At 41.5% G+C, this 27,276-nt stretch overlaps 2 protein-coding genes across 2 annotated transcripts; one reads left to right on the top strand and one right to left on the bottom strand.

The window, feature by feature from the left end:
• Positions 1–21,037: 21,037 nt before the first annotated feature.
• Positions 21,038–21,584, top strand: LOC121462022 (39S ribosomal protein L27, mitochondrial-like). Its single transcript, XM_041673432.1, has one exon. The coding sequence runs from the start codon at positions 21,038–21,040 to the stop codon at positions 21,476–21,478; it is 441 nt and encodes a 146-aa protein (XP_041529366.1). The 3' UTR covers positions 21,479–21,584.
• Positions 21,585–24,938: 3,354 nt separating this feature from the next.
• LOC121461780 (tubulin beta chain-like) lies at positions 24,939–26,356 on the bottom strand. Its single transcript, XM_041673051.1, has one exon. It carries the CDS (start codon positions 26,277–26,279, stop codon positions 24,954–24,956), a length of 1,326 nt encoding a protein of 441 aa, XP_041528985.1. The 5' UTR covers positions 26,280–26,356; the 3' UTR covers positions 24,939–24,953.
• Between the last annotated feature and the right edge of the window lie 920 nt (positions 26,357–27,276).

Here is a 27,276-nt window from a genome sequence, read left to right as displayed (position 1 = left end):
CTTAAGGTCAATACCAACTTTTTTTTAACATGTTATAAGCAGTTACAAACATTATCAGGTCAGTATCATAATTAACAATAAATCTACAATTAAACATGTCACAATTTTCTTAAATCCACATTAATCAAAAGACAAGAAAAGCTTTTCTGATGGGCGAGAGTACAATGACATTGCTGCTATCAAATACCAGCAGTTAAACCTGAACAGCAGTTAAACCCCTTGTTTGCTCCCTTCTTAAGTGAAGAGGGGTTTCAGTCATTCCTTATTTTGAGTCTTTGTTCCCCTAAGGGAAAAGCTTATTTCTTAATTCTCGGGTCCAATATTTTAATGAAAATGAGTTGTGTCTCAAAGATTAAAACAGTCAGATGTTTAGTCTGCATTTCAGCTCCTAAGCAAATTGTAGAAATTCAAATTGTAGAAAACTGTAGTCGTCATGCAGCAGGGCCTCTGGGTCTGTGTGTCCCAAGTGTCTGGAAACAGCTCAGCATCTGTCCCTCAGAGCAGCATGGAACCCTGCAGTGCAGAGGGGAGATCCCACAATCAGTGACTTTTCTCTGTGGGGGCCTCCTCTCCAACTCCTTTCTCCAACACCTCCATAGGGGCTTTTGCAGCTACAATGTCATCAGGTCTGCCACTCCTTTACTTTATATGCATTCATCTTATCTACTTTATTTTCTTTCTGTGAAAAAAGCACAAACACATACTCGACCACAAATTAATACAGGTTCGGGTCTTTTTATAATTCATTGCAAGGCCTTTTTTTCACCTTGGTGCCATCATGCCAGATCTGTCTGCCGCAGATCTGTCTGCAACTTTTATACTTTTAAGTTGTTTTTAAGGAGCCATGCTAAGCTCCATAATCTCTTTTCTTTATTAACTATATATGCAGTCCTTCTATTGGAAAAGGCATTTGCAAAATTTTTGCTTAACTTTTTTTAAGGGGTCTTTAGCTATAACATTAGCAAGCTATAGTTTTCTGAATTGCAGCAATGGTCATCTGGGAAAAGACCATTACTCTGGCCTTTGAATTGAGCAAACATAATTGTCCAAGAATCACTATCTTAAAATTATTGATTAATCTGTTGCTTAGTATAATAAGTATTGATCATAGTCAATTCTCTGCTAAACTATCTCCTAAATTTCATCCTGCTCTTTTGTATTAGATAAGCTACTGCTTTAAATTAAAAGTTTAATATCTCAACTGGCAAAATGGGAAGTTACAACCATAAAAAGCAATCTGTTTTTTCTTTTATAAAACTGCTGTAGAATAAGTTTCTTACTTAATACACACACTTGTCATATCTGAATCATAATTAATATACTGTCTTTGCTGGTTATTGTATACTCTATCTGTTTGAGTACCTGTTGAGCAGCTTCTATAAGCTCGTTACTGGAAATTGGCTCATTGCTCCCTTTAAGAATTTTACTTTGTAGTTTAATATCTCCCATAAGAATATTATAATTAAGGCTTTAATCATTGTATATCTAATTAAATATTTGTAAACTAGTTTTTTCTTAAGTTCTCAGTCTGTCTAGCTGATAGGAACATGGAAAAAGGAAAGCATATTTAACTAATGATGCTGGCCCAATTAGACATCAACAATGTAGAAGAATGAAAACAGATCCATATTCATCTCTATGCACAAAACTCAAGTTTTACTGAATCAAAGACACAAAACCAACAATACTGAACCACATAGAAGAGAAAATAGAAGAACACTTTGGCACATCTCAAGTACAGCTCCAGTGGCACCAACACTGAGAGAAACAATTAATAAATGAGATCTCCTGAACTGAGTTCTGTATAGCAAAAGATATAGTAAACAAAACAATATATCAGCCTATAGAATGGGAAAAGATCTTTACTTATCACTAATTCACTCCAAAAACATACAAAGATCTCAGAAAAATAGTCATCAAAAAACAAATAATCCAAAAAATACATGGTACAGATCCAAACCAAAAATTCTCAACAGATAATCTTAAAATGACTGAAAGACACTTTAAAAATGCTCAACCATAACATCCTTAACCATTAGAGCAATGTGAATCAAAACTCTGAGATTCCATCTTATCCCTGTAAGAATGACCAAGATTAAAAACACATATGACAACTTATGCTGAAGAGCATGTGGGGTAAAGAAAAAACTCCTCCATAACTGGTAGGAGTACAAATTGGCACAACCACTTTGGATCCTAGTAGGGCGATTTTTCAGAAATTAAGGCAACAATCTACTTTAAAACTCAGCAATACCAGTTTGGGAGCCTATACAAAAAAGATGCTCAACCATACCATAAGAACATATGTCAATTATGTTCACAGCAGAATTATTTTGTCATAGACAGAATCTGAAAACATCAAGGAACTTCTGAATGCCTCACAATCTCTGACTTTAAACTTTATTACAGAGTTTGTCAGTATGTCATCACAGGCTCTGGCAAGTGTAGCCATGCCAATTTTTAACTATCCTTTTTATTTGAACTTGTAATCATAAAATTAGGAGAATTCCTGAATCCTCTCCTTTGTTTTATTGACCAACTGGGCTGTTGTGTGGTAAAATTTGTTATGTGTTCCTTGCTTAATATTGTTTATTGCTTATAATTTTATATTTGGTATCTGTTCCTGTTGTATTGGGTTTGGATCGATCTTGTTTAGACAGAAGGGGGAGATGATGGGAAAGCTATCAACCAATCACATCTAATTAGGGTGTGGCTACCTGGGGCCCAAGTAGAAATACTGGGAGATCAAGGTGTGCAGCTTTCTCTATGCAGTGCTCGCTGAACCTTTTGGATTTCAGACCTCCCACTCTTGTAGCATGAGTTTCCCCTTTTCAACTATTAAAATATAACTGCTGTTCTTGAGTTGGTCTGGTTATTTATCATGCCAACCTAATTTTTCAGCAATCGACTTCCCTATTCCTAGAGCACGAAGTCTGGCAATTAGCGACACATGTTGACAATAACCTTGAGAGAGCAGAACTCTCAGATTATCTTCAAGGTGAGGCCTTTCTTTGAGGTAAGTGCAAACTAACGTTGTAGGTTTCAACTCTCTGACCTTTGGTCAGATGTGGAAATAGGCTCATAATTTTGGGCCTCCATACACTTGGCTCAGACAGCAGCTCAGACCTGTAAAGTATGCTTGAAAATGGGTGGGGCTAAAATAGGCTCTGGAGACTGTTGAAGGAGCTGCGGGCCTGCTTTTTGTCCCTTCCAGCTCCCGCACGGCTAGATTTACACCAGAAATAACAACACACAAATTGCATTCTTTTAAACACTGCTTGGCCCATTATATCTAGCCTCTTCTTGGCTAACTCTCGCACCTGGACTAGCCCATTTCTAATAATGTGTGTAGCACCCCAAGGTGCACTTACTGGGAAGATTCTAGCCTACGTCTATCCTGGGTCGGAGCTTCATCACGTCTGCCCGGGAGAGGGGAGCATGGCCTCTGTCTGAGGCATCTTACCTCACTTCCTCTTTCTCCCAGCATTCTGTCCTGTTTACTCCACCCACCTATGTTCTAACCTATGAGGGCCAAGCAGTTTCTTTAATTTTTAACCAATGACCTTCCTCCATCATTTCCCCTTTTTCTGTTTAAACAAAAAGGAAAGGCTTTCACTTTAACATAGCAAAATTACATATAACAAAACAGTTATAAAGCAAGAATTACAGTTACAATATTTACATCTACTTTATCTTTATCATAACAAAGAAAAACAACTATAACTATCTATCTATTCTTCAACTCTATCAAAGACTCCAGAAGGATATTATATTACCTAAGTAAACAACTAAGAAACTTCCAAAACTCTAGAAGTGACAGAGACATCTTGCGGCCTGGACAGTCACCCAAAGTTCTTTTGTACCGCTGGGGCATCCATCTTTGGCCTTCAGGCCCATAGTATCCAGAGACATATCCATGAAGCAGGAAAATCCAAAGGCAGTTCAGTCACTATCTGCTGTGTCCTGCAGAATGTCTCGCAGACTCTTTCATGAATCAGGAACTCCGAAAGATCATCTCACCTTTAGGCAAGTTCAGTAGTCCTCTCTCTGTGGGTTCTCTGTGTCCAGTTTATACAATAGTCCAGACAAGAGCAGTTTCTTGCCCAAATGGCTATCAAACTCCATAAGGTGCCTCTTCAATGCCCATCTTCTTCTTGAAGTAGATTGGTGCTGCCAGGAGCAGAGTGTCTCATTGTCATGAAAAGTCCTAAGTTATTAAAACATTAAATTTCATATTCTGTAGTCATTGAAAGATATGAAGAATGTCTATCTAAAATATATCTATGCACATCTAGAAAATCTAACATGATTACAAGCTTAACTATTATAGATGACTATCCATTAACAACCTATATACATTACATTTTTAAGTGAACTACACAATCACAATACCTTAATCAAGATTAGAAATATATGTACATATAACAAAATTGACCTTAAATCTCTATCAATAAAGCAAAATCTATACTAATGCAAATTGCTCATACCTATATCATATTCCCCTTTAAATGTAAAAGAACCTTTATAAACAATATTTGGGAATATGGGCACAGTTATTTCTCTCCAAACTGCTTCCTGCTGTATGGGAGCACTGTTAATCAGGTATTTCAGGGTATAACCTGTGTGCTAGATTCATCTCAGTCAGCAGTCGAATGAAGTAATTTTTTGAAGGTGTTCACAGCAACCCTTCAGGAGGGCGTGATCCATCATACAATACTGGGATAGAAGCAATGCACAGGGTTTCATCCTCTGTGAAAACAAAAGAAGAAACTCCTTTCCAAAGCATCATGTCCTTAAATCCAAATTCTGAAGTCAAGGTATTTTCAAAACATCTATCTTGGAGAAGTTCAGCAGCATTTATAAACAAATATCTTTTAGCATCTGTTGCTCTTTCCTCAGCATTCAGACAATTCAAAGAGAGCATACAAGATTCTCATTGTATTTTCCATCCTTGTGTGGCTTTATTATAACTCTATTTTGTTTGTTTTTACTTTTATTTTATATTCTCTGTATATCTTTGTTCTGGAATAACTCTGTAAACCAGGCTGTCTTTGAACTCTTAGAGATCTGGCTGTCTCTGCCTCCCAGGCATTGGGATTAAAGGCGTGTGCTACCACACCTTGAAGTCACTAATTTTTGATACAACAGCAGAATTTTTTACCAATGAAATAATGAGTTACCAGGACCCTAAGTCATTAAATGCCATTAGATAGATCTAAGGAATAAATGAGCAGTAATGAGACAGCATTTTTAGCTATGCAGGCAATCCCAAGTCTCTCTGTAATAGTCATCAGTCTAAGAAGTGGTACTTGCCTTTAGCTGCTGAGTCCAGGAGCCCAAAGATTTTCTTGTAGGGAAAGATTTAGTCTTCACAGAATGAGACAATCAATCCCTAGGTATAGTGTCCGGGAAACTGATAAAATGGAAGGCCACTGTTTGCTGTGTAGGGAGCTTTGCCATACCCAAAGGCAAGCCACCAGGCAGAAGGTCTTTTGTACCCATGCATCTTCTTGGAGGAGGTATAGGATGCTGCAGGAGCAGGCATGTCTCTGCATTAGAAGCTCTTTTGTTAAATGTCATACTCTTAGATCTGTAAAGCACTTGAGAATTAGGGTACATTTACCTGCTAGTTATATTTAAATTAGACATATAAGTTAAATTTAGAGATACAGTTTACCCAATTAGTTAAAGCTTACCAATGCTAGTAGAGGCAAGAAGATTAGAATGAATTTGTTAGTAAGTCAAAAAATTTTGGAGATGGAATGTCTCCTTTGTAGTTCCAACATACAAGAGTACTCTTACCAAAGATGGCACTGAGATCAAAATGGCAGCTACCACTGTGTTTGTATTTCTTTAGAGCTGTTGTAATCTGGAGTTATAAGTTTTACAGATCTTAAAACACACACACACACATATACACAAAGAAATAAGACGAGCTTACTATGGAAACAAACACACATGCACACATAGACATAAAAGAAGCATAGTATGGCCACATTATTTTAACAGACATACAAATAAAACTTCTTAGGAGCTTATGCCAGTTGACCAACTTAAAAATCCTGGTGTAGGTGGCAGAAGCCAGGGAAGCACACAGATGGGACCATTAAGGACCAGATTAGCATACACTGCAAAAGAGAACAGAAACATAAGGATGGAACACCTCTACAGTTTTAGAGTAGAAGGATAGGAAAAATACAGATCCATTGTAGAGAGAATCCCAGAGTGAGGCAAACATCAAACAGCTAGAGAAGCATGGAGGGGAAGCGGGAGCACAGCACCCAGAAACCATGGGCATATGGTGGCTTGTTTGCTTTACATTAGGCATTAAGGGATGTACAGTGTCAGATAACACTAATTTAAAGGAATTGTTTGTGACAAGCAGCCCCAGAATTTGAGGATTTGGTTTCAAATTGCAGGCACCCATATTACAAGTCTATGCTGAGACTTGCAACTCAATGCCTTAGTACAATGCATCCACCATGATAAGACTTTTGAGTTAAAAAGAGAGAGGTATGGGAAACCTTTGGAAGTAAGTCTCTTGTCTGAAGAAGGCCCATGAGGGAAAGGACTGCTTTGCCTCTAATGGTGGGGTCAGATGACTTCAACAGACAACTTGAGAACTATATGGGCCCTGGGTCATAATGGCAATGACTTGAAATAGAAGAACTCACAACAATATGGCCTAGGCTACTGACTGAGAACCTGTCTCAATATACATCACTTTTTAAAAATAATGTTCACATAACTAAAAGGAAACACTGTAATCCACTGACATGCTGAGTTTAGAAAAGCAGCAATTATTTCTTTAAGGCAGATTAGGGTCCTACAAAAAATGTCATTATAAAAGCATTGAAAAAAAATTTTTAAATCTAATATTTAACAACTTTACAAAAAATGTTCAAATCTGTTGTTCTCAAACGGTTTTGAAAAAATCCCCTCCATTTGCTTTCCTCCTTGTGACCCATAGGTATTCATAGTTCTTCTAAAACATAATCAAAGCAAGTGTCCATCTCATAGATCTTCTAAAGTATAATCGAAGCAAGTGTTTATCTCCATAAGTTTCCTTTTGTATAACATTATTTAACCAAATACTGTTTATTTCTTATAGCATTTTTATGTTGATCCTTTTAGGATGTCCCTGGAGGATATCATTTTAATATACCACAGTTACTTCTATGATCTGTACTGTCAGAAGAATATTATCTTTCTTCCAGAATTTTACTATCATTAAATAAACATTCTATGTGTCATTTTCTTTGTTTTTTCATCAAACATTTTTTTCCTCAGGATAAATTCTACCCCTTTGTCAAGGTTGGGCATATTTATGATTCTTTCAATAAAGCACTGTTTTACCCTTCAGAAAACCTGCAAAAGTCAGAAGAAGGTTTTGGACTCCCTGGAATCAGAGTCATAAGTAGTTGTGAGCTACCATGTGGATACTAGGAATGGAACCCAGGTCCTCTGCAACAGTAAAAAAGTACTCTTAACCACTGAGCCATCTTCCCAACATACCAAATCTATATTTTAAATTTTCCTTTCCAGAGTTGGTGGGATGACTCAAAGGGAAAGAGTACTGGTTGCTCTTCCACAAGTCCTGAATTGAATTCCATGAACCACACTCAGAGATGATGGCTCACAACCATCTGTAGTGAGATCTGATGTCCTCTTCTGTCATGTAGGTATATATCCAAGCAGAATACTGCAGATATAATAGATAAATAAAAGTTTAAGTTTTCTTTTTTATTACTTTATAATAATAACAATCAAAATTCCAGCTTCCTCCCCTCCTCCCACTTCCCTCTTGGTCCCCACAAAAAACCTGCCCCCTCCCCCTCCAGTCATAAGAGGGCAAGGCACCCTGCCCTGTGGGAAGTCCAAGGCCCTTCCCACTACATCCAGGCTTAGGAAGGTATGCATCCAAAGAGACTAGGATTCCAAAAAGTCAGTACCTGCAGTAGAGACAAATCCCAGTGCCATTGTCATTGGCCCCTCAGTCTGCCCCAGTTGTCAACCATATTCAGACGGTCCATTTTGATACCATGCTTGTTCAGTCCCAGTCCAGTTGGAGTTGGTAGCTCCCATTAGATCAGGCACACTGTCTCAGTGGGCGAACCAATACCTCATGGTCCTGACTTCCTTGCTCATATTCTCCTGCTTTCCACTCTTCAACTGGACCTTGGGAGCTCAGTCCAGTGCTCCGAAGTGGGTCTCTGTCTCTGTCTCCATCTGTCAACAAACAAAGGTTCTATGGTGATATTCAAGATAGTCATCAGTCTGACTATGGGACAAAGCCAGTTCAGGCACCCTCTCCTCTACTGCCCAGGGTCCTAGCTGGGTTCATCCCTGTGGACTCCTGGGAACCCCTCCAGAGCCAAACCTCTTGCCAACCCCACAATAGCTCTCTCAATTAAGATATCTCCTTCCTTGCTCCCATATCTGTCTTTCCTTCTTCTCAACCATCGCACTCTCCCAAGCTCTCCCCAACCCTCCCCTTCTTCCCTCTCTCTCACTCTCTCTCCCTCCCCCTACTCCCCCCACCCCCATGCTCCCATCTTTTGCCTGGAGATCTTGTCAGCTTCAAATCTCCAGGAGGATCTATACATGTTTTTCTTTGGGTTCTCTTTATTACTTATTTTCTCTAGGATCATGAACTATAGGTTCACTGTCATTTGTTTATGGCTAGAATCCACTAATGAGTGAGTACATACCATGTTCATATTTTTGTGTCTGGGTTATCTCACTCAGGATACTGTTTTCTACTTCCATCCATTTGCATGCAAAATTCAAGATGTCATTGTTTTTTGTCGCTTACTAGTACTCTAACGTGTAATGTGCCACACTTTCTTTATCCATTCGTCCATTGAGGGGCATCTAGGCTGTTTCCAGGTTCTAACTATTACAAATAATGCTGCTATAAACATAGTTGAACAAATGCTTTCTTAGTATGATCGGACATCTCTTGGGTATATTCTCAAGAGTGGTATTGCTGGATCCTGAGGTAGGTTGACTCCCAATTTTCTGAGAAACCGCCACACTGATTTCCAAAGTGGTTGTAAACACTTGCATTCCCACCAGCATGGATGAGTGTTCCCCTTACTGCACATCCTCTCCAGCATAGGTTATTATTGGTGTTTTTGATTTTAGCCATTCTGACAGGTGTATGATGGTATCTCAAAGTTGTTTTGATTTGCATTTCTCTGATAGCTAAGGAAGTTGGACATGTTCTTAAGTATCTTTTGGCCATTTGAAATTCTCCTGTTGAAAATTCTGTTTAGTTCAGTACCCCATTTTTTAATTGGGTTACTTAGAATTTTAATGTCTAGTTTCTTGAGTTCTTTATATATTTTGGAAATCAGACCTTATTCTGATATGAGGTTAGTGAAGATCTTCTCCAGTTCAGTAGGTTGCCTTTTTGTCTTAATGACTATGTCCTTTGCTTTACAGAAGCTTCTCAGTTTCAGGAGGTTTCATTTATTCATTGTTGTTCTTATTGTTTGTGCTACTGGGGTTATACATAGGAATCTCCTGTGCCCATGCATTGCAGGCTACTTCCCACTTTTTCTTCTACCAGGTTCAGTGTGGTCAGATTTATACTTAGGTCTTTAATCCATTTGGACTTGAGTTTTGTGCATGGTGATAGATATGGATCTATTTTCATTCTTCTACAAGTTGAAATCCAGTTATGCCAGCACCATTTGTTAAAGACACTTTCTTTCTTCCATTGTATAATTTTAGCTTCTTATCAAAAATCAGGAGATCATAGGTGTGTGAATTAATATCCGGGTCTTCAATTCAATTTCATTGGTTCTCCTGTCTGTTTTTATGCCAATAGTAGGCTGTTTTCACATTACTGTACCTCTGTATTAGAGCTTGATGTCAGGGATGGAAATGCCTACAGAAGTTCCTTTATTATATAGAATTGTTTTGGCTATCCTGGGATTTTTGTTTTTCCATATGATAATCCATAGATTATTGTTCTTTCAAGGTCTGTGAAGAATTTTGTTGCAATTTTAATGGGGATTGCATTGAATCTATAGATTGCCTTTGGTAGAATTGCCATTTTTTACTATGTTGATACTCCCAATCCAAGAGCAAGGGAGATCCTTCCATTTTCTGGTAACCTCTTAAATTTCTTTCTTCAAATACTTAAAGTTCTTGTCAAATAAGTCTTTCATTTCCTTGGTTAGTGTTACACCAAGATACTTTATGTTATTTGTGGCTATTATGAAAGGTGATGCTTCTCTGATTTTCCTCTCAGCTTCTTTATGCTTTGTATATAGGAGGACTACTGATTTTTTTTAGTTGATCTTGTATCCTGACACATCACTGAAGGTATTTATCAGATCTAGAAGTTCTCTGGTAGAATTTCTGGGGTCACTATGTACACTATCATATTATCTGCAAATAACGAAAGTTTGACTTCTTCCTTTCCAATTCGAATCCCTTTGATCTCCTTATGTTGTCTTATTGCTATTTCTAGAACTTCAAGCACTATGTTGAAGAGATGTGGAGAGAATGGACAACCTTGTCTTGTTTCTGATTTCAGTGGAATTAATTTGAATTTCTGCTGTGCCAGCACAGCATCTGTCGTTCTTCTGAGTGAGGGATGTCAGGATTAACACACAACACAACTTCAGGTTCTGCAGACAAGCCCTTTATTCCACCTTCTCACACAGTATATATAGCCCTCAGAAGGGGAGGCCAAACCAGCAAAAGCAGGAAGCTCATCACTGTAACTCAATGGCTTAGGGGTAAACATAGAAACATTGCTGAAAGCAACAGATTGTTCCTGTTTTTGTTCCTATTTTCAACCAACCGCAAGAGTACAAAACAGATCAAGTGGGGGTGTGAAGGCCTGTCCTCTAGGGACCCAACAACTCCCCCCTTTTTATTTTAAAAGCATGAGAACTCCTGTCTTAGGACTTCCCCCGATAGAGATTCTTACCCATCTATGGGAGGCCTTAATCCTTGTCTTAGGCGAGCTCTCTATACCAGGACAGTTGCCCATCGTAGGGATCCCTCATGACTTCTGCAGCATCTGTAGCCAGACTTGGGGCACTTCCTGATTACTGGAAGACAGCCCACGTAAGACTCATCGAGTGACAGTGTGCTGTGCATGGCATTGCTGCATAGAGCAGCAGAGAATTCAAAAACAGATAATCCCAATATCAATATCAGTACATGTGAGCATTTTAGACAATTGCTAGACCCAGCCCCCAAGCTGAGCCATGGCATGCTACTGACTGGATCCAGACACAGCAGGGGCCCTCATGCTATTAATACTAACAATATGATAAGCTGTCTGCGGGGTGAAATTCATAAAGAAAGAATTCCAAGGGCCATCCAAACATGCATTCAACCACATCAGAAGCATGTATAACATTAGCAGGTGTAATGTACAAGACACTTGTTGCAGGAATCAAAGGGAATCTACCTGTTCTTGCAAAATCACAGTTTGCTGATCTAAATTTAAAAGTCCAAGTCCAATATAAGAGTCTAGAGCACTCCATGTCTGCAGGGACTTGCTAACCTTTCCAGATAGCTGATCCATAGTCTCTGTAGTCACAGCTGTCTGCAAAATGGCAACTCCAGCAACCGTAGCCACAGTGGCAGTGACAGCAATAGCAGCAACAATTGCAGCTGTTCACCCACTGTCGATAAAGGATGATCTCCAGATGTTCTTGAGACACCAGCACTGGCAGAGGAATTATAGCAGGCACTCGAACAATCGAAGCTCCATCAGAACCGTCCCAGCAATTACTCAGCTTGCAGATCCTAGAAGAACAATTAAGAATATTGCCTTCCAAAATGCCATTCCACAATACAAAAAAAAAATGGGGCAGGAACTCAAGCAGTGGATTGAATAGTTATATTGTATCCAGCAGTATAACAAATCAGGCTCTTGAGTATTACATTCTCTCCACATAACTGTGGGGTGGAGATTAAAATCTCTATCAGCATCCCAACACTGAGGAACAGGTTTGGGACTATAAGTATTATGGAATACTAACTGGCATTAAAAGTGGGGGGTTCTCACCAGATTCCCCATCACACATAATTCTGTTGTTGTTACAAGAGTCATCACCTGAAGCAGAAGGAGTGTCATGATCTTCATCCTGGGTCACTGGCCTTATGTACTGCTCTGGCACCCAAATTGTTTTATCAACTCCTGGAGGAAAAACACATACAGCCCCCCTCACCTTTGCCAACAGGGGGTTGGTTCCATCCACCTTCCTGTTTGCAGGTCTTTCTAATGAACCTATCCTAGGCTCTGAGCCCTAACTTGTGTATGGTGTTCCATGGGTGAGAGTTCTTCAGCATCCACAGTCAAAAAATTTAAAATAAAGAGAATGGTAGAAAATTGAGTTGCTGGGAAGAATATGAACTCCCCCCTTTTTATTTTTTGAAAATATTGCTTGAGAGTCTGATTGGCTCATTCCACAATTGCTTGACCCATTGGGTTATATGGGATGCCTGTTTTATGGGAAATTTCATAGAATGAACAAAAGGATAAAATTTTTTTGCTAATATATGCTGGGCCATTATCTGTCTTAATAACCTCAGGTTTGCCCATATAGGCAAAAGCAGAAAGACAGTGTGCAATGGCATCTTTTGCTCATTCTCCTGAATGCAAGGATGCGAAAATTACTCCTGAAAAGGTGTCTACTGATACATGAACAAACTTAAGTTTCCCTGCGGCAGGCAGCTGTGTAACATCCATCTGCCATAACTGATTTGGTCATAACCCTCATGGGTTAACTCCTAAATTGGGACTGCTTAGGAAAGGAGCACACTGAGGACAAGAAGATGTAATGGCTTGTGTTACCTCTCACATGTATCGAGTATGATACGGAAGGGAGCACGCATTAAGGTGAAATTTATCATGTATTTCTTGGGTGCGGTCAGAAATAAAGCAAATGTGTATATTTCTCAGCTAAATCATTACTTGCTGACAATGGCCCAGGCAGCCGGGTATGACTGTGGATATGTATGACAAACAAAGGCTAAGTCCTCTGTCAAATCAAATGCTGAACACAGCTGAGCAAATGATGGATCTTAGAGATAGGTGATATATATGCAGATGTCTCCAGTGGCTTAAAGATATGTGCCATATACACACTATCAGTATACAAATTTAGAGGTTCCCCAGGGAGGAGCTGGAGTGCAATGAGGCAGGCTGTTACCTCTGCAGCTTGGGCTGATACATCCCCCACAGGACGTTTCCATACTTTTCCTCCAGAAACCACTACTGCATTACCTTTAGGGGAAGCATCTGTAAAGACAGCACTTGCTGAAGATATGGAAGATCCTCTAATCACTCAGGGGAACATAATGGGATGATTTTTAAATAGGACCATTAATGGATGCTGAGGATAATGACAATCAAAAATTCTAGATAAGGAGGTGAGAAAAAACGGTCCACTTATCATGGTACTGCTGTAAATGTACTAGCTGATCTTTAGTATAAGGTGTTATAATCTTGTCAGGGTACTTCCCAAACATCTGGGCAGCAACCTTCTTAGCTTTCCAAAGTAATTGTAATATAGCTTCATAGTATGGGGTGACTACCCTCGCTGGAGAGGCAGGCATGTGTACCCATTAAATAGGTCCATCCTGCCGAAATACTCCGGTAGGGGCAAAATTGGAAGCAAGAACTACAAAATTTAATCATTGATCATAATTAATTTGCTAGAGATGGACCCTTTCAATGTTGTCCAGAAGAAGCCTTAAGGCCTGCCTGGCTGCAGGCATCAATATTTGGGGAGAGGTTGGGTCAGGATCTACCAAGAGCATATCATACAATGGTCTTAAGTCACCTGTCTTGATTGCTAGGGAGGGGTGTATTCACTGTACATCTCCCAGTAACTGCTGCCAATCATGTAAGGTTTTAAGATGAGAGGTGTCAATAGTTAATTTTTTTGGTTTAATTCTATCCATGGCCAATTGGTACCCAAGGTAGGAATATGGAGTTTGCATTTGGACCTTCTCAGGAGCTATGATCAGCCCCGCCTTCTCTAAATCCTGTTGCATTTGAGTATAAGCCTTGAGCTTATATCTTGATCAGGTTCTGCTTTAATAAATCATCCATATAATGAATAATATATAACTGTGGAAACTGACCATGGAAAGACTTCAAGGCACTAAATAAGAAGGTGAATCCAACGACAAACATATAGGCATCCTCCTGAATATTAACCTTCATCAGGTGATGAAAGGAGACAGAGACCCACATTGGAGCACCGGACTGAAATCTCAAGGTCCAAATCAGGAGCAGAAGGAGAGAGAGCACGAGCAAGGAACTCAGGACCACGAGGGGTGCACCCATACACTGAGACAATGCGGATGTTCTATCGTGAACCCACTAAGTCCAGCTGGCCTGGGTCTGAAAAGCATGGGATAAAACCGGACTTGCTGAACATAGCGGACAATGAGGACTACTGAGAACTCAAGAACAATGGCAAGGGGGTTTTGATCCTACTGCACGTATTGGCTTTGTGGGAGCCTAGGCAATTTGGATGCTCACCTTTCTAGACTTGGATGGAGGTGGGGGTTCCTTGGACTTCCCACAGGGCAGGGAACCCTGATTGCTCTTTGGGCTGATGAGGGATGAGGACTTGATTGGGGAAGGGGGAGGGAAATGGGAGGCGGTGGCAGGGAAGAGACAGAAATCTTTAATAAATAAATAAATTTTAAAAAATGAAAAAAAAGAAAGACTTCAAGGCAGCAGCAACATAAGTTTGACATATGGTAGGATTATTGGCCATGCCTTTTGGGAGTACAATCCAATGGGATCGCAAAGCTGGTTCCTTAAAATAAACTGCAGGGAGGCTAAAAGCCAAATGAGGGCAATCCTATTTGGCTTAGAGGAATAGTAAAAAAAGCAATTCTTTAAATCTACTATAATTATATGCCAGCACTGGGGTATGGCTGAAGGGAAGAGCAATCCATTCTGAAGAGGACCCATATGCTGCATCCCCTCATTGATGGCCCTAAGGTCTTGTAATAGTCTCCATTTTCTAGATTTCTTTTTAATGATAAATAAGGGTATATTCCAAGGGGAAGTAGAGGGGATAATGTGCCCAGCCTGCAGCTGATCTTGGACCAAGGCATGAACAGCCTGCAATTTCTCTTGAGTCAAAGGCCACTGTTCCACCCAAACTGGATCATCATATTTCTAAGTTATAGGAATTGGGGCAGGCATGGGAACAGTGACTCTAACTAAAAATGGCCTAGACCACTTCAGTCTCCCAGCAGTCTGGTAATTTTTTTATCTGGTGTTATTGGCTGCAACTGGCCCTGCAGATTTTTTTTCCCAGTTCCTGTCCTGGTCTCCATCCCAGTTGCTGCATAATATGGGATGCTGGAGGTGGCAGTGTGGGCTGAGTGGTCAAGACAACTCCCATCTCACTCAGGACATCTCTTCCCCAGAGATTAACAGGTAGTCCTGTGTTACGGGAGGTCCTCCCACTCCTCCAGCCTATCGCCACTGAGATACCAGCCCATTGGGGCGTGGTCTCTCTCCCTTTAAAAAAGCGGACACTTGCCTCTCCTATCTCTCTTCACTTCCTGCTCTGCCGGCGACTAGACTCCCTTCCTGGTTGCCCAGAGGGCTGATGGTGATCTGTAAGTTTTTTTCCCCTTTAAATAAATACCATGCTATTAATCATAATTCCAAACTGGTGGGGCATTGTTTATGACTTATGCCTTCAGTTGGCACCCAACGTTTGGTTTTAGAACCTCTCCTTTCCCCGCTCGGCTGCCGGCTGCGAGTTCGGCTTGGCGGGAGCCCTCCCTTCCTCAGCCGCCACCTGTGCCTTGCAGCAGTGGCCTTGGCCTCCCCACGTGGATTTAAACTCCACAGGCCCGCGTAGTCTCTGCCCGCGTGGTTTGCTCTTTTCTGAGTCATTTTTAAATCTCCATTGCAAGCACAGCTCTTAAGTAGCGCAAACCAGAGCACAAGGTTGCTGAAAGCTGCAACCCCTCAGGGTGACTCTGTCACGTGGAGGCATAAGCGGCTTCCAGGTTGCTCTTCTCTACCCCTGGATCCAGGGTTTCTGGTTCCGGCTCTGGAATTGATTTAATTACATTTACTTTGTTGAGCAACTTACATTTTCCAGATTTTAACAGATACTAGGCAGACTCTGAAACAGGACCCTGTTTTCGTCGCTACTTGGCAACAGCGCCACCTGCTGGATAATAGGTAATATGGCAGTTTTCGTTTCCAAGGCAAATTTTACTGTTCTGGTTACCAACACAATGGGTTATATCATGCAAGGTTTATATGACTATGGGGATAACTTAATTTACTGGTTACTAGGTTTCAATATGATTTTGCATATTTTATCATTTAGGAAGATCATGGCACTCCTAAGAACCATACAATCTTTACTAGAAACTCATGCAGGTCAGGAGATTCAGGATTCAAAAGAGACAATAATAAAGACAATAATAAAAAGACTTGAAATGGTTGAAGAAATGATTGGAGCTGGTGAACAGAGTAATAAGGCACAAGGACAGGATACAATGCTAACACCAGCTATTAGAACTGGCTTACCCAAGGTTTTAGTGGCATACCCTATACTTAATTCTGACAAAGCGTCAACTTCTAAAGGCGCAAAGGGAGTCAGAGAAGCTAGATGGACGCCAATAGCAATGAATGATCTAAAAGAAATTAGGCAAGCTATTGTTAATTTTGGCTTGCACTCTGAATATGTAAAGGAAATGATAAGGACTTGGGCTTCTAATGCTAGAGCTACCCTCCATGATTTCCATCAGTTAGTGTCTGCAGTTTTAGATAATGGACCTTCCTTGATGTTTGGAATTTATTTCAGAGAAGAATCCAAACATATGGAACAGCAAGGAAGAGCAAAAGGTGTCGAGGTTTCCCAAGATCAAATTCTTGGTGCAGGAGAATATGCTGATCCACAGGTCCAAGCTCTTTATGATGATGAAGTACTGTGTCTATGTCACCAAGCAGCTTTAAATGCTTGGAATAGGATACAAGATCCAGCAAAAAGGGTTGAATCATATACTAGAATTAGGCAGGGACCGAGAGAACCCTTTATTGACTTTTTGCAAAGATTAATTAAGGCTCTGGACATAGGGGTAACAGACCCGGAAGCTAGACAAATACTTCTTGAATCTCTACCTTTTGAGAATGCAAACATAGAATGCAAAAAGATAATTGGGCCTTTAAAGTCTAGATCAGCACCTATGGATGAATGGATTCAGCATACGATGAATGTTGAGACGTTTAGCTATAACGATGAATCTTGGGTAGGAGAAGTGATTTCCACAGCAATGAGGAGACATCAAACTGCCAGGTGTTTTAATTGTGGTAAATTAGGACATTTGCAAAGGGATTGCAGGCACATAATTTCTAGGAATATTATCTCCTCTGGGAATGACAAAAATAGGAGACCTAGGCCTTCAGGTATATGTAGGAGATGCGGTAAAGGCCGACATTGGTCCAACGAATGCAGGTCAACAACAGACAAACAAGGTAACCCGATACCATCGGGAAACTCCTTGAGGGGCCTCTCGCAGGCCCCCAAGCCAACAGTGGCCCAGTCATTCCCAGTCACAGTGGAGAACATGCCTCACCAAGAAAATGAAAAGCTCCAATTTCTGCTGTAAAAAGTAATACTGGTCTAAATGATGAATTACGTGTGGAGGATGAGTCAAAAAACCCAGTAGAACAGAGTAAACGTATATTTTGGCAGACTTCTATTAATGATCAAAGACCAAAGCTAAGAGTCTGTATAAATGGCACTTTTATTGAAGGCTTATTAGACACAGGTGCAGATGTAAGTATCATTACCACAGAATCTTGGCATCTGAATTGGCCTCTTCAAGAGGTAGATGTTCAGTTCCTGGGAATTGGAACCCTATCTCGTGTAAAACAAAGCACAAGATGGATTGAATTCATAGGGCCCGAAGGACAAATAGGAAGACTAAGGCCATATATCACCAATATTGCCATAAATTTATGGGACCATGACCTGCTACAGCAATGGGATACCCAGATTAACATTCCTGTAGTTCCAGGAACTCATAATTCTGGAAAGGATATGATGAGGTATTATGGAAAAAGGTCACCAGCCATTCAGGCTGTACAAGAACATACAGCAAATACCAAACCTTTAGAGGTATCAAGAGCCCTACCTTTAAAATGGCTAACTGAGAAGCCAATATGGATCAAACAGTGGCCTTTAGCTGAAGATAAACTACAGGCATTGGAACAGCTTGTGCAGGAGCAACTAGATGCTCACCACATTGAAGAATCAACCAGCCCTTGGAATTCTCCTGTATTTGTTGTAAAAAAGAAATCTGGTAAATGGAGAATGGTGACAGATCTAAGAGCTGTCGACAAAGTAATTCAACCTATGGGCCCACTATAATCTGGAATTCCTTTGCCTTCCCTGTTACCAAAAGGATGGCCTCTTATAGTTATTGATTTGAAAGATTGTTTTTTCACTATACCGTTACAAGTAAAGGATAGAGAAAAATTTGCCTTCACAGTGCCTACTTATAATAATTCTCAGCCTAATAGGAGATAGCAATGGACTGTCCTCCCACAGGGTATGCTCAATAGTCCTTCATTGTGCCAATATTTTGTAAGTAAGCCATTGGAAATAATTCGTAAACAATTCCCCAAGTCCATAATTTATCATTACATGGATGACATCTTGTTATCTGATTCAAATAAAGATACTTTAGAAAGGATGTTTGAAGAAGTAAAGAAAGTCTTGCCTAGGTGGGGATTACAAATTGCCCCTGAAAAGATTCAAAGAGGAAATTCTATTAATTACCTAAGTTACAGAATAGGGTTAGAGAAAACTAAAACACAAAAGGCACAAATTAGGAGAGACAGGTTAAAGACTCTTAATGACTTCCAAAGATTGTTAGGAGACACTTCCAGTCTATGACCAACTGTTGGGATAACACCTGATCTAATAGTTCATTTAAACAAAACCTTAGATGGTGATAAAGATTTGAATAGTCCAAGAAAACTGACAGCGGAAGCAGAAAAGGAACTGACAATGATAGAGAACAAATTACAGGAGGCACATGTGGATAGGGTGAACCCAAATCTTAGCTGCATCCTAGTCATATTGCCTTCCAGAATTTCTCCTACAGGGATTCTAATGCAGAGGGAAGATATTATTTTAGAGTGGATATTTATACCTAATAAACCAAGTAAAAAATTAAAAACTTATGTGAAAAAAGTCTCTGAATTAATTATAAAAGGTAAGCTGAGACTTCGTCAACTAGTAGGTATAGACCCAGCAGAAATTATAGTGCCTTTTACTACTGAAGAAATAAAAAAGTTATGGGAAGACAATGAACCGTGGCAAAGAGCTTGTGCTAATTTTTTGGGAGAAATTAATAGCAACTATCCCAAAAGTGGTAGACTTAACCTTATAAAAAGAACTTCTTGGATTCTTCCTAGAATTGTACGTGATCCTCCAATAACTGGAGGCCGTACATTCTATACTGATGCAAATAAATCAGGGAAAGCAGGTTACAAGTCAGATGAATTGAGTAAGGTGGAACAAAGCCCTTATAATTCTGTCCAGAAGGCAGAATTATATGCCATTCTTATGGTGCTAAGGGATTTTAAAGAACCCCTTAATATAGTTACAGATTCACAATATGCAGAAAGAGTTATCTTGCATATTGAAACTGCTGAATTTATACCAGATGACACAGAGTTGACATCATTGTTTATCCAGGTACAAGACATAATCAGTAACAGACTTTGTCCGATGTACATAACACACATCCGGTCCCATACAGGTCTGCCTGGTCCTCTAGCCCAAGGCAACGCTGAGATTGATCAATTATTGATTGGAAATGTGTGGCAGGCCTCAGAATTTCATAAGAAGCATCATGTCAATAGTAAAGGCCTAAAGAAAGAATTTTCCATTACTTGGCAACAAGCTAAGGACATTATAAAGAGATGTCCTACTTGTTCTTTCTATAATCAAACACCGTTGCCTGCAGGGAGTAACCCAAAGGGTACTAAGAGAAATGAAATCTGGCAGATGGATGTGTTCCACTTTATGGAATTTGGTAAATTAAAATATGTACACCACACCATAGACACGTATTCAGGTTTTCAATGGGCTACTGCCCTGAGCTCTGAAAAGGCTGATTCAGTAATCACACATTTATTGGAAGTTATGGCCATCATAGGTATACCAGGGCAAATAAAGACAGATAATGGTCCAGCATATGTATCTAAGAAAATGAAACGCTTTTTTGATTATTATAATATAAAACACATTACAGGTATACCAAATAATCCTACAGGTCAGGCAGTTATAGAAAGATCAAATCGTACTATAAAGGATATGCTGAAAAAACAGAAAGGGACCGAAAATACCCCCAGAAATAGATTACATAATGCTTTATTAACCTTGAATTTTCTTAATGCTAATGAGAAAGGAATGACAGCAGCAGAAAGACATTGGATAATGGAAAAGTCTGCTGAACTAAATCAATCGATTTATTTCAAAGATGTACTGACCTCTCAGTGGAAGCCAGGAGTTGTGCTACGTTGGGGAAGGGGTTTTGCTCTTGTTTCCACAGGAGAAGAAAAATTGTGGATACCATCAAAATTAATAAAGTTTCAATTTGAAGAGGAGAAACCTCTTGGAAAGGAGAAATGACAACTCATCCACAATGATGATATTCATACAGGTGGCAAGAAAAACATATAGAATGGGGGCAGGGTTCTGTTCTTATCTCCACAGGAAAACACTCATCTTTGAGAAATTCAAGGGACCCTGGATGTTTGGATACTGACAGATGGAAAAATACCTGCCCAATGGGAAATATCAAGAAAACTGAATGGGTTGTGTAAGTAATATTAAACCATATTTCTAAATTTATAAAGCTGGTTTTGAAGTTGGACTCTGGCTCAGTCCCTCTCCAATTCCAAGCCTGTTAGTAAGAGAAAAACCCAGAGTTTCTGGAGTTTCTGTCTCATGTCAAGAGCCATGATGTGGGCGAATGCGAAGCAGCAAGCATGGCGTTGGCAGTGCTTGCCCTGAGGACGAGGGCAGAAGCCCTTTTCAGCCCCAAGACAGCTGCAGCTCTTTCAGTCAGATATGCGTCCAAGAAGACAGGTGGCAGCTCCAAGAACCTGGGCGGGAAATCACGAGGCAAACACTATGGCATCAAGAAAATAGAAGGTCACTATGTTCATGCTGGGAACATCCTTGGCACTCAGCGGCAGTTTCGATGGCACCCAGGCGCCCATGTGGGACTTGGAAGGAACAAGTGCCTCTATGCCCTGGAGGAGGGGATAGTCCGCTACACCAAAGATGTCTATGTGCCCAATCCCAACAACTCGGAAGCTGTGGATCTGGTCACCAGTCTGCCCAAGGGGGCTCTGCTCTACAAGACTTTTGTCCACGTGGTTCCTGCCAAACCTGACGGGACCTTCAAACTGGTAGCCATGCTTTGAAGTCCCTTTGAGACCACTGGATGGGGACTGGAGCCAGGTCACAGGGCCAGATTGAGGACATGGTCCCCAGAGAAGAAGCCTTGGATGGTGACTGCTGGAGACCCTTTGGTAGCGCTGATGTGAGCATCAATAAAGCTCGCTGGAGGCCTGCATCAGTGCCATCTGGGGACAAGTCCAGATGGGGCTGCTTACTGCTCTAAAAAAAAAAAAAAAAAAAAAAAAAAGAGCCATGATGTGGGACAGAAAGAAATATGAGTTTAGAAAACATCTTTGCTTTTCTTCATATCTATCATACTTTTCATTGAATATATCTATCAAGTCTTTCATTGAATATATATATATATGTCTATATATGTCTATATGATTAATGTTTAAGTTTTTCATAATGAACAATGAGTTTTTCCTGAAGTGACATTTGAAGTTTCCAGGAAGTAGATGTGGCCCCATAACAACAACTCCACCTGGTTGATATGACGTCATGATACTGATAGCGCTACTACAAGACCTGCTTTGGGTACCAGCTGCACAAGACAGTTCCAATTTGGTTAGCTGAAATGGTGCACATCTTATACAACATTTTGGCCAGACCTGCACAAAATACTCAGAGACTATTGGCAATTTTAAAAGACTTTGATCTTGAAATTTTACCATCATTTTACTTTCACAGGATCCCCCAGAAAGAACGTTGCCCCCATGACAGCTGGAAGTAATTCTAGAGGACAACGTCCCCTCTCCCAGTAAAGTTTGCCCTTGGGTTTAGGGACATCATTTAGGGGTTGATTATAATTAGTATACGGTTGAGGGTTGGGGGAGGAATTTTATAAGCTCAGGGATCATTTTGAAAAAAAAAAGAGGGATGATGGGATAATAGATTTGTAATTGTGAGTTACTGTTTTTAGACAAATATATTGGTATTGATTCTTGTATATTGATACAAAGTTAAATTATATTGACTATTGTATGCATGCATGTTTCTACCTCTGTTTAAAACATTTTTATGTATTGACATATATTGTATTGATATATATTGTATATATTTACCATATTGCAGTGTACATTTGTACCTCTGATTAAGATACTTATATAATGTTTGTGTATTGATATATATTTACCTACTGCAATGTATATTTGTACATTGTTTATATTTGGAGGTCATTGTCCTCATTTGTTTCACAGTCATTTATTGTCTTAGTCTTTAAGTTAGATAGATATTGAGAATTATATAGACTAATAGTCATCTAAGTTTGTCATTTATAATTAGACTAATCAGGTTCTTTAGATATATAGAGATTATACTCAGTATAGATAGATAATCTTCAACTTCTTCAAAGAGCTGTAGAAAATGGCCTTTAATCTAACTCAGAGTTTTGTGGTAGTGAGACACAATTGCTCCTGGCAACACCACTCTATTCCCGAGAGAATGTTGAGCACCAAAGACACTCCACCTGGAGCCTTTCTTTTTGGCAGAACTGGCCTTGGGGCAAAGAAATGCCCATACTTCAACCACTGACAAAGATACAGAGCGTGCATCAATGGATAAAACAGGGCTGTCATATCCTGCCAAGACAGGGTAAGATAGTTTTGAAAAGTTGCTTGCCTTTGAAAATGGTATGTCAGTTATGTTAGGCCTTAGCCAAAGTTGGTTGCTTCAACGCTGCTAATGTGACTTTGGGTGATTGCCTAGGTAGCTAGTTGTCTCTGTGATTTGTTGCATTTTTGGAAGTTGTTTTACTGAACTTCCTAATTACCCAGGTAACATTATTTCCCTTCTCAGATCTTCAATGGGGTTGAAGACTATATAAATGTAGTTACTTTCTCTCATGACTTGGCCAAGTTATTTATTATACAAGACCTAAGCTAGTTAGAATAGGATATTTGTACTTATTGTATATAATTTCATAGTAGGTTTAGAACTCTCTTATTTAAACAAAAGGGGGAGGTGTTACGGGAGGTCCTCCCACTCCTCCAGCCTATCGCCACTGAGATACCAGCCCATTGGGGTGTGGTCTCTCTCCCTTTAAAAAAGCGGCCACTTCCCTCTCCTCTCTCTCTTCACTTCCTGCTCCGCAGGCGACTAGACTCCCTTCCTGCTTGCGCAGAGGGCTGACGGTGATCTGTAAGTTTTTTCCCCTTTAAATAAATACCACCCTATTAATCATAATTCCAAACTGGTGTGGCATTGTTTATGACTTACGCCTTCAGTCCTGGAAGGACATAACCCTCATGGCTTTCATTATCTAGCCATTTTAATTATTTTGCACTCTTCTTGGGACTTGCTTGACCTATTCCTTGTAGGGTGGCAGTACTACTTTCTAATGGCCACTTCTTAGGGCAGAATTCTAAAGACAGGATGGAGACATCAGCTCCAGAGCTTAAAATCCCATTAAATGACTTCCCATCAATAATCAATTCCAATCGTGGTCTTTCTTTCATATGAGCTACCCAAAAGGCTGCAGTGCCAGATGATCCAAAACCCTTAGCACCCTGACTAGACCTGGGCACAGGGTTGGAGGTGATAACTAAGGGTACCAAGACCAATTGGGCAATACAATCCCCCTGAGGAATTACTGTAACTCCTTGAGTAACTGATATCATATTTTTTTTTCCAACTCCCATTTATTTGTCGGCTCTTGGGGCAATGTCATCTTTTCAATATGAAAAAAAAGCAGCCAAGTTCAACACAAAAAAGAAGGGTAGGAGCAAACCAGGAAGAAAACGGCAGAAGCAGAGACAGGTCCCAGATACCCCGGTAGCAACACACCTTTCCAGGTTTGGAGGTCAATGGACGGGGCGGTTTCTGGACAGCCAGAGACCAAGGCTCTGTTCCACTCCCACCTTAGAGAAAGAAGGAATACAGGGAAGACACCTCCAATGGCAGATTTGGCTCAGGACAGCTGGAGGTTATAAATGGAGATAATACTGTTAATCCTTCCCCTGAGGCTGAGAGATGAGGCAGAGAAAAACCTGTCAATTGAAAAAGCCTCAGTGGATTCCCTTGTGGAAATGGCCTTGACTGGAAAACCCACCCCCCTCTTCCCAGTGACCTCTACCTGGCACCCTTCCCTTCCTGATCTCCTTAACTTTAGGATGGTGGCCACTATCTGTTCTTTAGTAATGGACTTGTTCTAGGCGGACTCTGGAGCAGAACTCAGGTTCCTGGGGAATATAATGGAAACATTGACAGTCATGAGAAATGGGTACCAGAAGGTAACAGGGCAACACTCAGAATGGCAGAAGTGTAGGTTTGTCAGAGTGGAAAAGAGAAAGGAGACATTCCACAAACAAATATTTATTGAGCGCCTACTGTGTGCTGGGCACCGTTCACTCCCCCCCCCCCCCCCGCCCCAGTGAAAAAAACGAAAAAACAGGACAGAGGCAGCAGAAAGAAAACTCTGAAGGAGAAAAATGGGCAGCTGAAGAAAGCTGAGGGAACTAAGCAGCCTGAGGTGATGCGGGGCTCTCTGCCTTAGGCCTCTTATTCTGCCTCCTCCCCGAAATCCTCCTCCTCTTCCGCAGTGGCATCCTGGTACTGCTGGTACTCTGAGACGAGGTCATTCATGTTGCTCTCGGCTTCGGTGAACTCCATCTCGTCCATGCCCTCACCTGTGTACCAGTGGAGGAAGGCCTTCCGGCGGAACATGGCTGTGAACTGCTCCGAGATGCGCTTGAAGAGCTCCTGGATGGCCGTGCTGTTTCCGATGAAGGTGACTGCCATCTTGAGGCCGCGGGGTGGGATGTCACAGACCGCCGTCTTGACATTGTTGGGGATCCATTCCACAAAGTAGCTGCTATTCTTATTCTGCACGTTGAGCATTTGCTCATCTACCTCCTTCATGGACATCTGCCCGCGGAAGACAGCTGCAACGGTGAGGTATCGGCCGTGGCGGGGGTCGCAGGCAGCCATCATATTCTTGGCATCGAAGACCTGCTGGGTAAGTTCAGGCACAGTGAGGGCCCGGTACTGCTGGCTTCCACGGCTGGTGAGCGGGGCAAAGCCGGGCATGAAGAAGTGGAGACGCGGGAAGGGCACCATGTTGACAGCCAACTTTCGGAGGTCAGCATTGAGCTGGCCCGGGAAGCGGAGGCAGGTGGTGACACAGCTCATGGTGGCAGAGACAAGGTGGTTCAGGTCTCCGTAGGTTGGCGTGGTGAGCTTGAGGGTACGGAAGCAGATGTCATAGAGGGCCTCGTTGTCAATGCAGTAGGTCTCATCAGTGTTTTCAACCAGCTGATGGACGGAGAGGGTGGCGTTATAGGGCTCAACCACGGTGTCAGACACTTTGGGTGAAGGCACCACGCTGAAGGTATTCATGATACGGTCGGGGTACTCTTCTCGGATCTTGCTGATGAGCAGGGTGCCCATGCCAGAGCCTGTGCCTCCACCCAGAGAGTGGGTCAGCTGAAAGCCCTGCAGGCAGTCACAGCTCTCTGCCTCCTTCCGCACCACATCCAGAACGGAGTCAACCAACTCAGCTCCCTCTGTGTAGTGACCCTTAGCCCAGTTGTTGCCTGCCCCAGACTGACCAAAAACAAAGTTGTCTGGTCTGAAGATCTGGCCAAAAGGACCTGATCGAACGGAGTCCATGGTCCCGGGTTCTAGATCCACCAAGATAGCTCGAGGGACATACTTGCCACCTGTGGCTTCATTGTAGTAGACGGAGATTCGGTCCAGCTGCAGGTCGCTGTCTCCGTGGTAGGTACCGGTGGGGTCGATGCCGTGTTCATCGCTTATCACCTCCCAGAACTTAGCACCGATCTGGTTGCCACACTGTCCGGCCTGGATGTGCACGATTTCCCTCATGGCTTTAAGATAGGTACCGAGCAAGAAAAGATAATTATTTTTCTTTCTGGGCTGGTCTCAGGCTGAAAGGATGGAACATGGCCCCGGAGGCTGCAGCAGCGAGATGTGACCACGACCGCAGGAAGGTTCTAAGAGGCAGGAGAGGCCGGCGAGCGCAGGAGGGAAGGCGCGCAGGGCGGGGCCTGATATCATAATTTTTATTTTTTCTTGATAACCTGCATCAACAACCCCAGGATGAATTTGAAATCCCCTCAAGATGGTACTGCTTCTTCCTAAGATAAGCTCCAAGGTCCCTCTAGGGAGCAGCCCAAAAATGTTAGTGGGTAAAGTTTGAACCCTCATTTGGGCTGTCAAGACTGTTCGGGTGGAGGTAATAAGGTCCAGTCCTGCACTTCCTGGGGTGGCATGGGCAAGGTCTGCAACACAAAAGGATTGCCCTCTGGAACAAACTGGATACGGCCACTGCCGGGATGGGACCCCCTGACTCCGCGTGTCATTGCTCCATACACGCGGCACTCCGTTCACGGGCCCTGGAGTGGGGCCCTCCACCAGTTTCCCTGCTGTTGGCCTTGGATGGGCAGAGGCCTTCCATCTATATCTGTCTTAGAACTGCAATCATTTGCCCAGTGGGCCCCCCTTTTACATCATGGGCACTTTCCTGGTCTGTCAGTAGTTCCGCGAGTGAGTTATGGACATTCCTTTTTTAAATGTACAGGGGCACCACAGTTAAAGCAGGTTTTATCCCCAGGTATCCAGGATCCTCGCCCAGGCCTGATGGGAGCAGCAATCTCCTGGCCCTGAATGAAGTGCCCATCAATATTCCGGAAGATCCAGATGTATTCATTTAAGCTTTTTGCCTTATGTGGCCGCAAGACTTCCTTACAGTATTTATTTGAATTCTCAAACGTCAGCTACCTAACTATGGGCATAGCTGTGGTCACATCACCAATCTCCCTGCCAACTGCAATATCCTATCCACATAGACCTGAAATGGTTC

This window comes from Microtus oregoni, unplaced genomic scaffold (assembly GCF_018167655.1).
Source record: "Microtus oregoni isolate MIOR12 unplaced genomic scaffold, Mior012 000023F_ref0000262, whole genome shotgun sequence".
Lineage (NCBI taxonomy): Eukaryota > Metazoa > Chordata > Mammalia > Rodentia > Cricetidae > Microtus > Microtus oregoni.
The sequence above is the reverse complement of the archived record's forward strand: the minus strand, read 5'-3'. Positions and strand labels throughout refer to the sequence as shown.

Excerpts from the sequence above, each read along its gene's own strand:
- LOC121462022 (XM_041673432.1), top strand. The coding sequence starts at position 21,038 with ATGGCGTTGGCAGTGCTTGCCCTGAGGACGAGGGCAGAAGCCCTTTTC.
- LOC121461780 (XM_041673051.1), bottom strand. The coding sequence starts at position 26,279 with ATGAGGGAAATCGTGCACATCCAGGCCGGACAGTGTGGCAACCAGATC.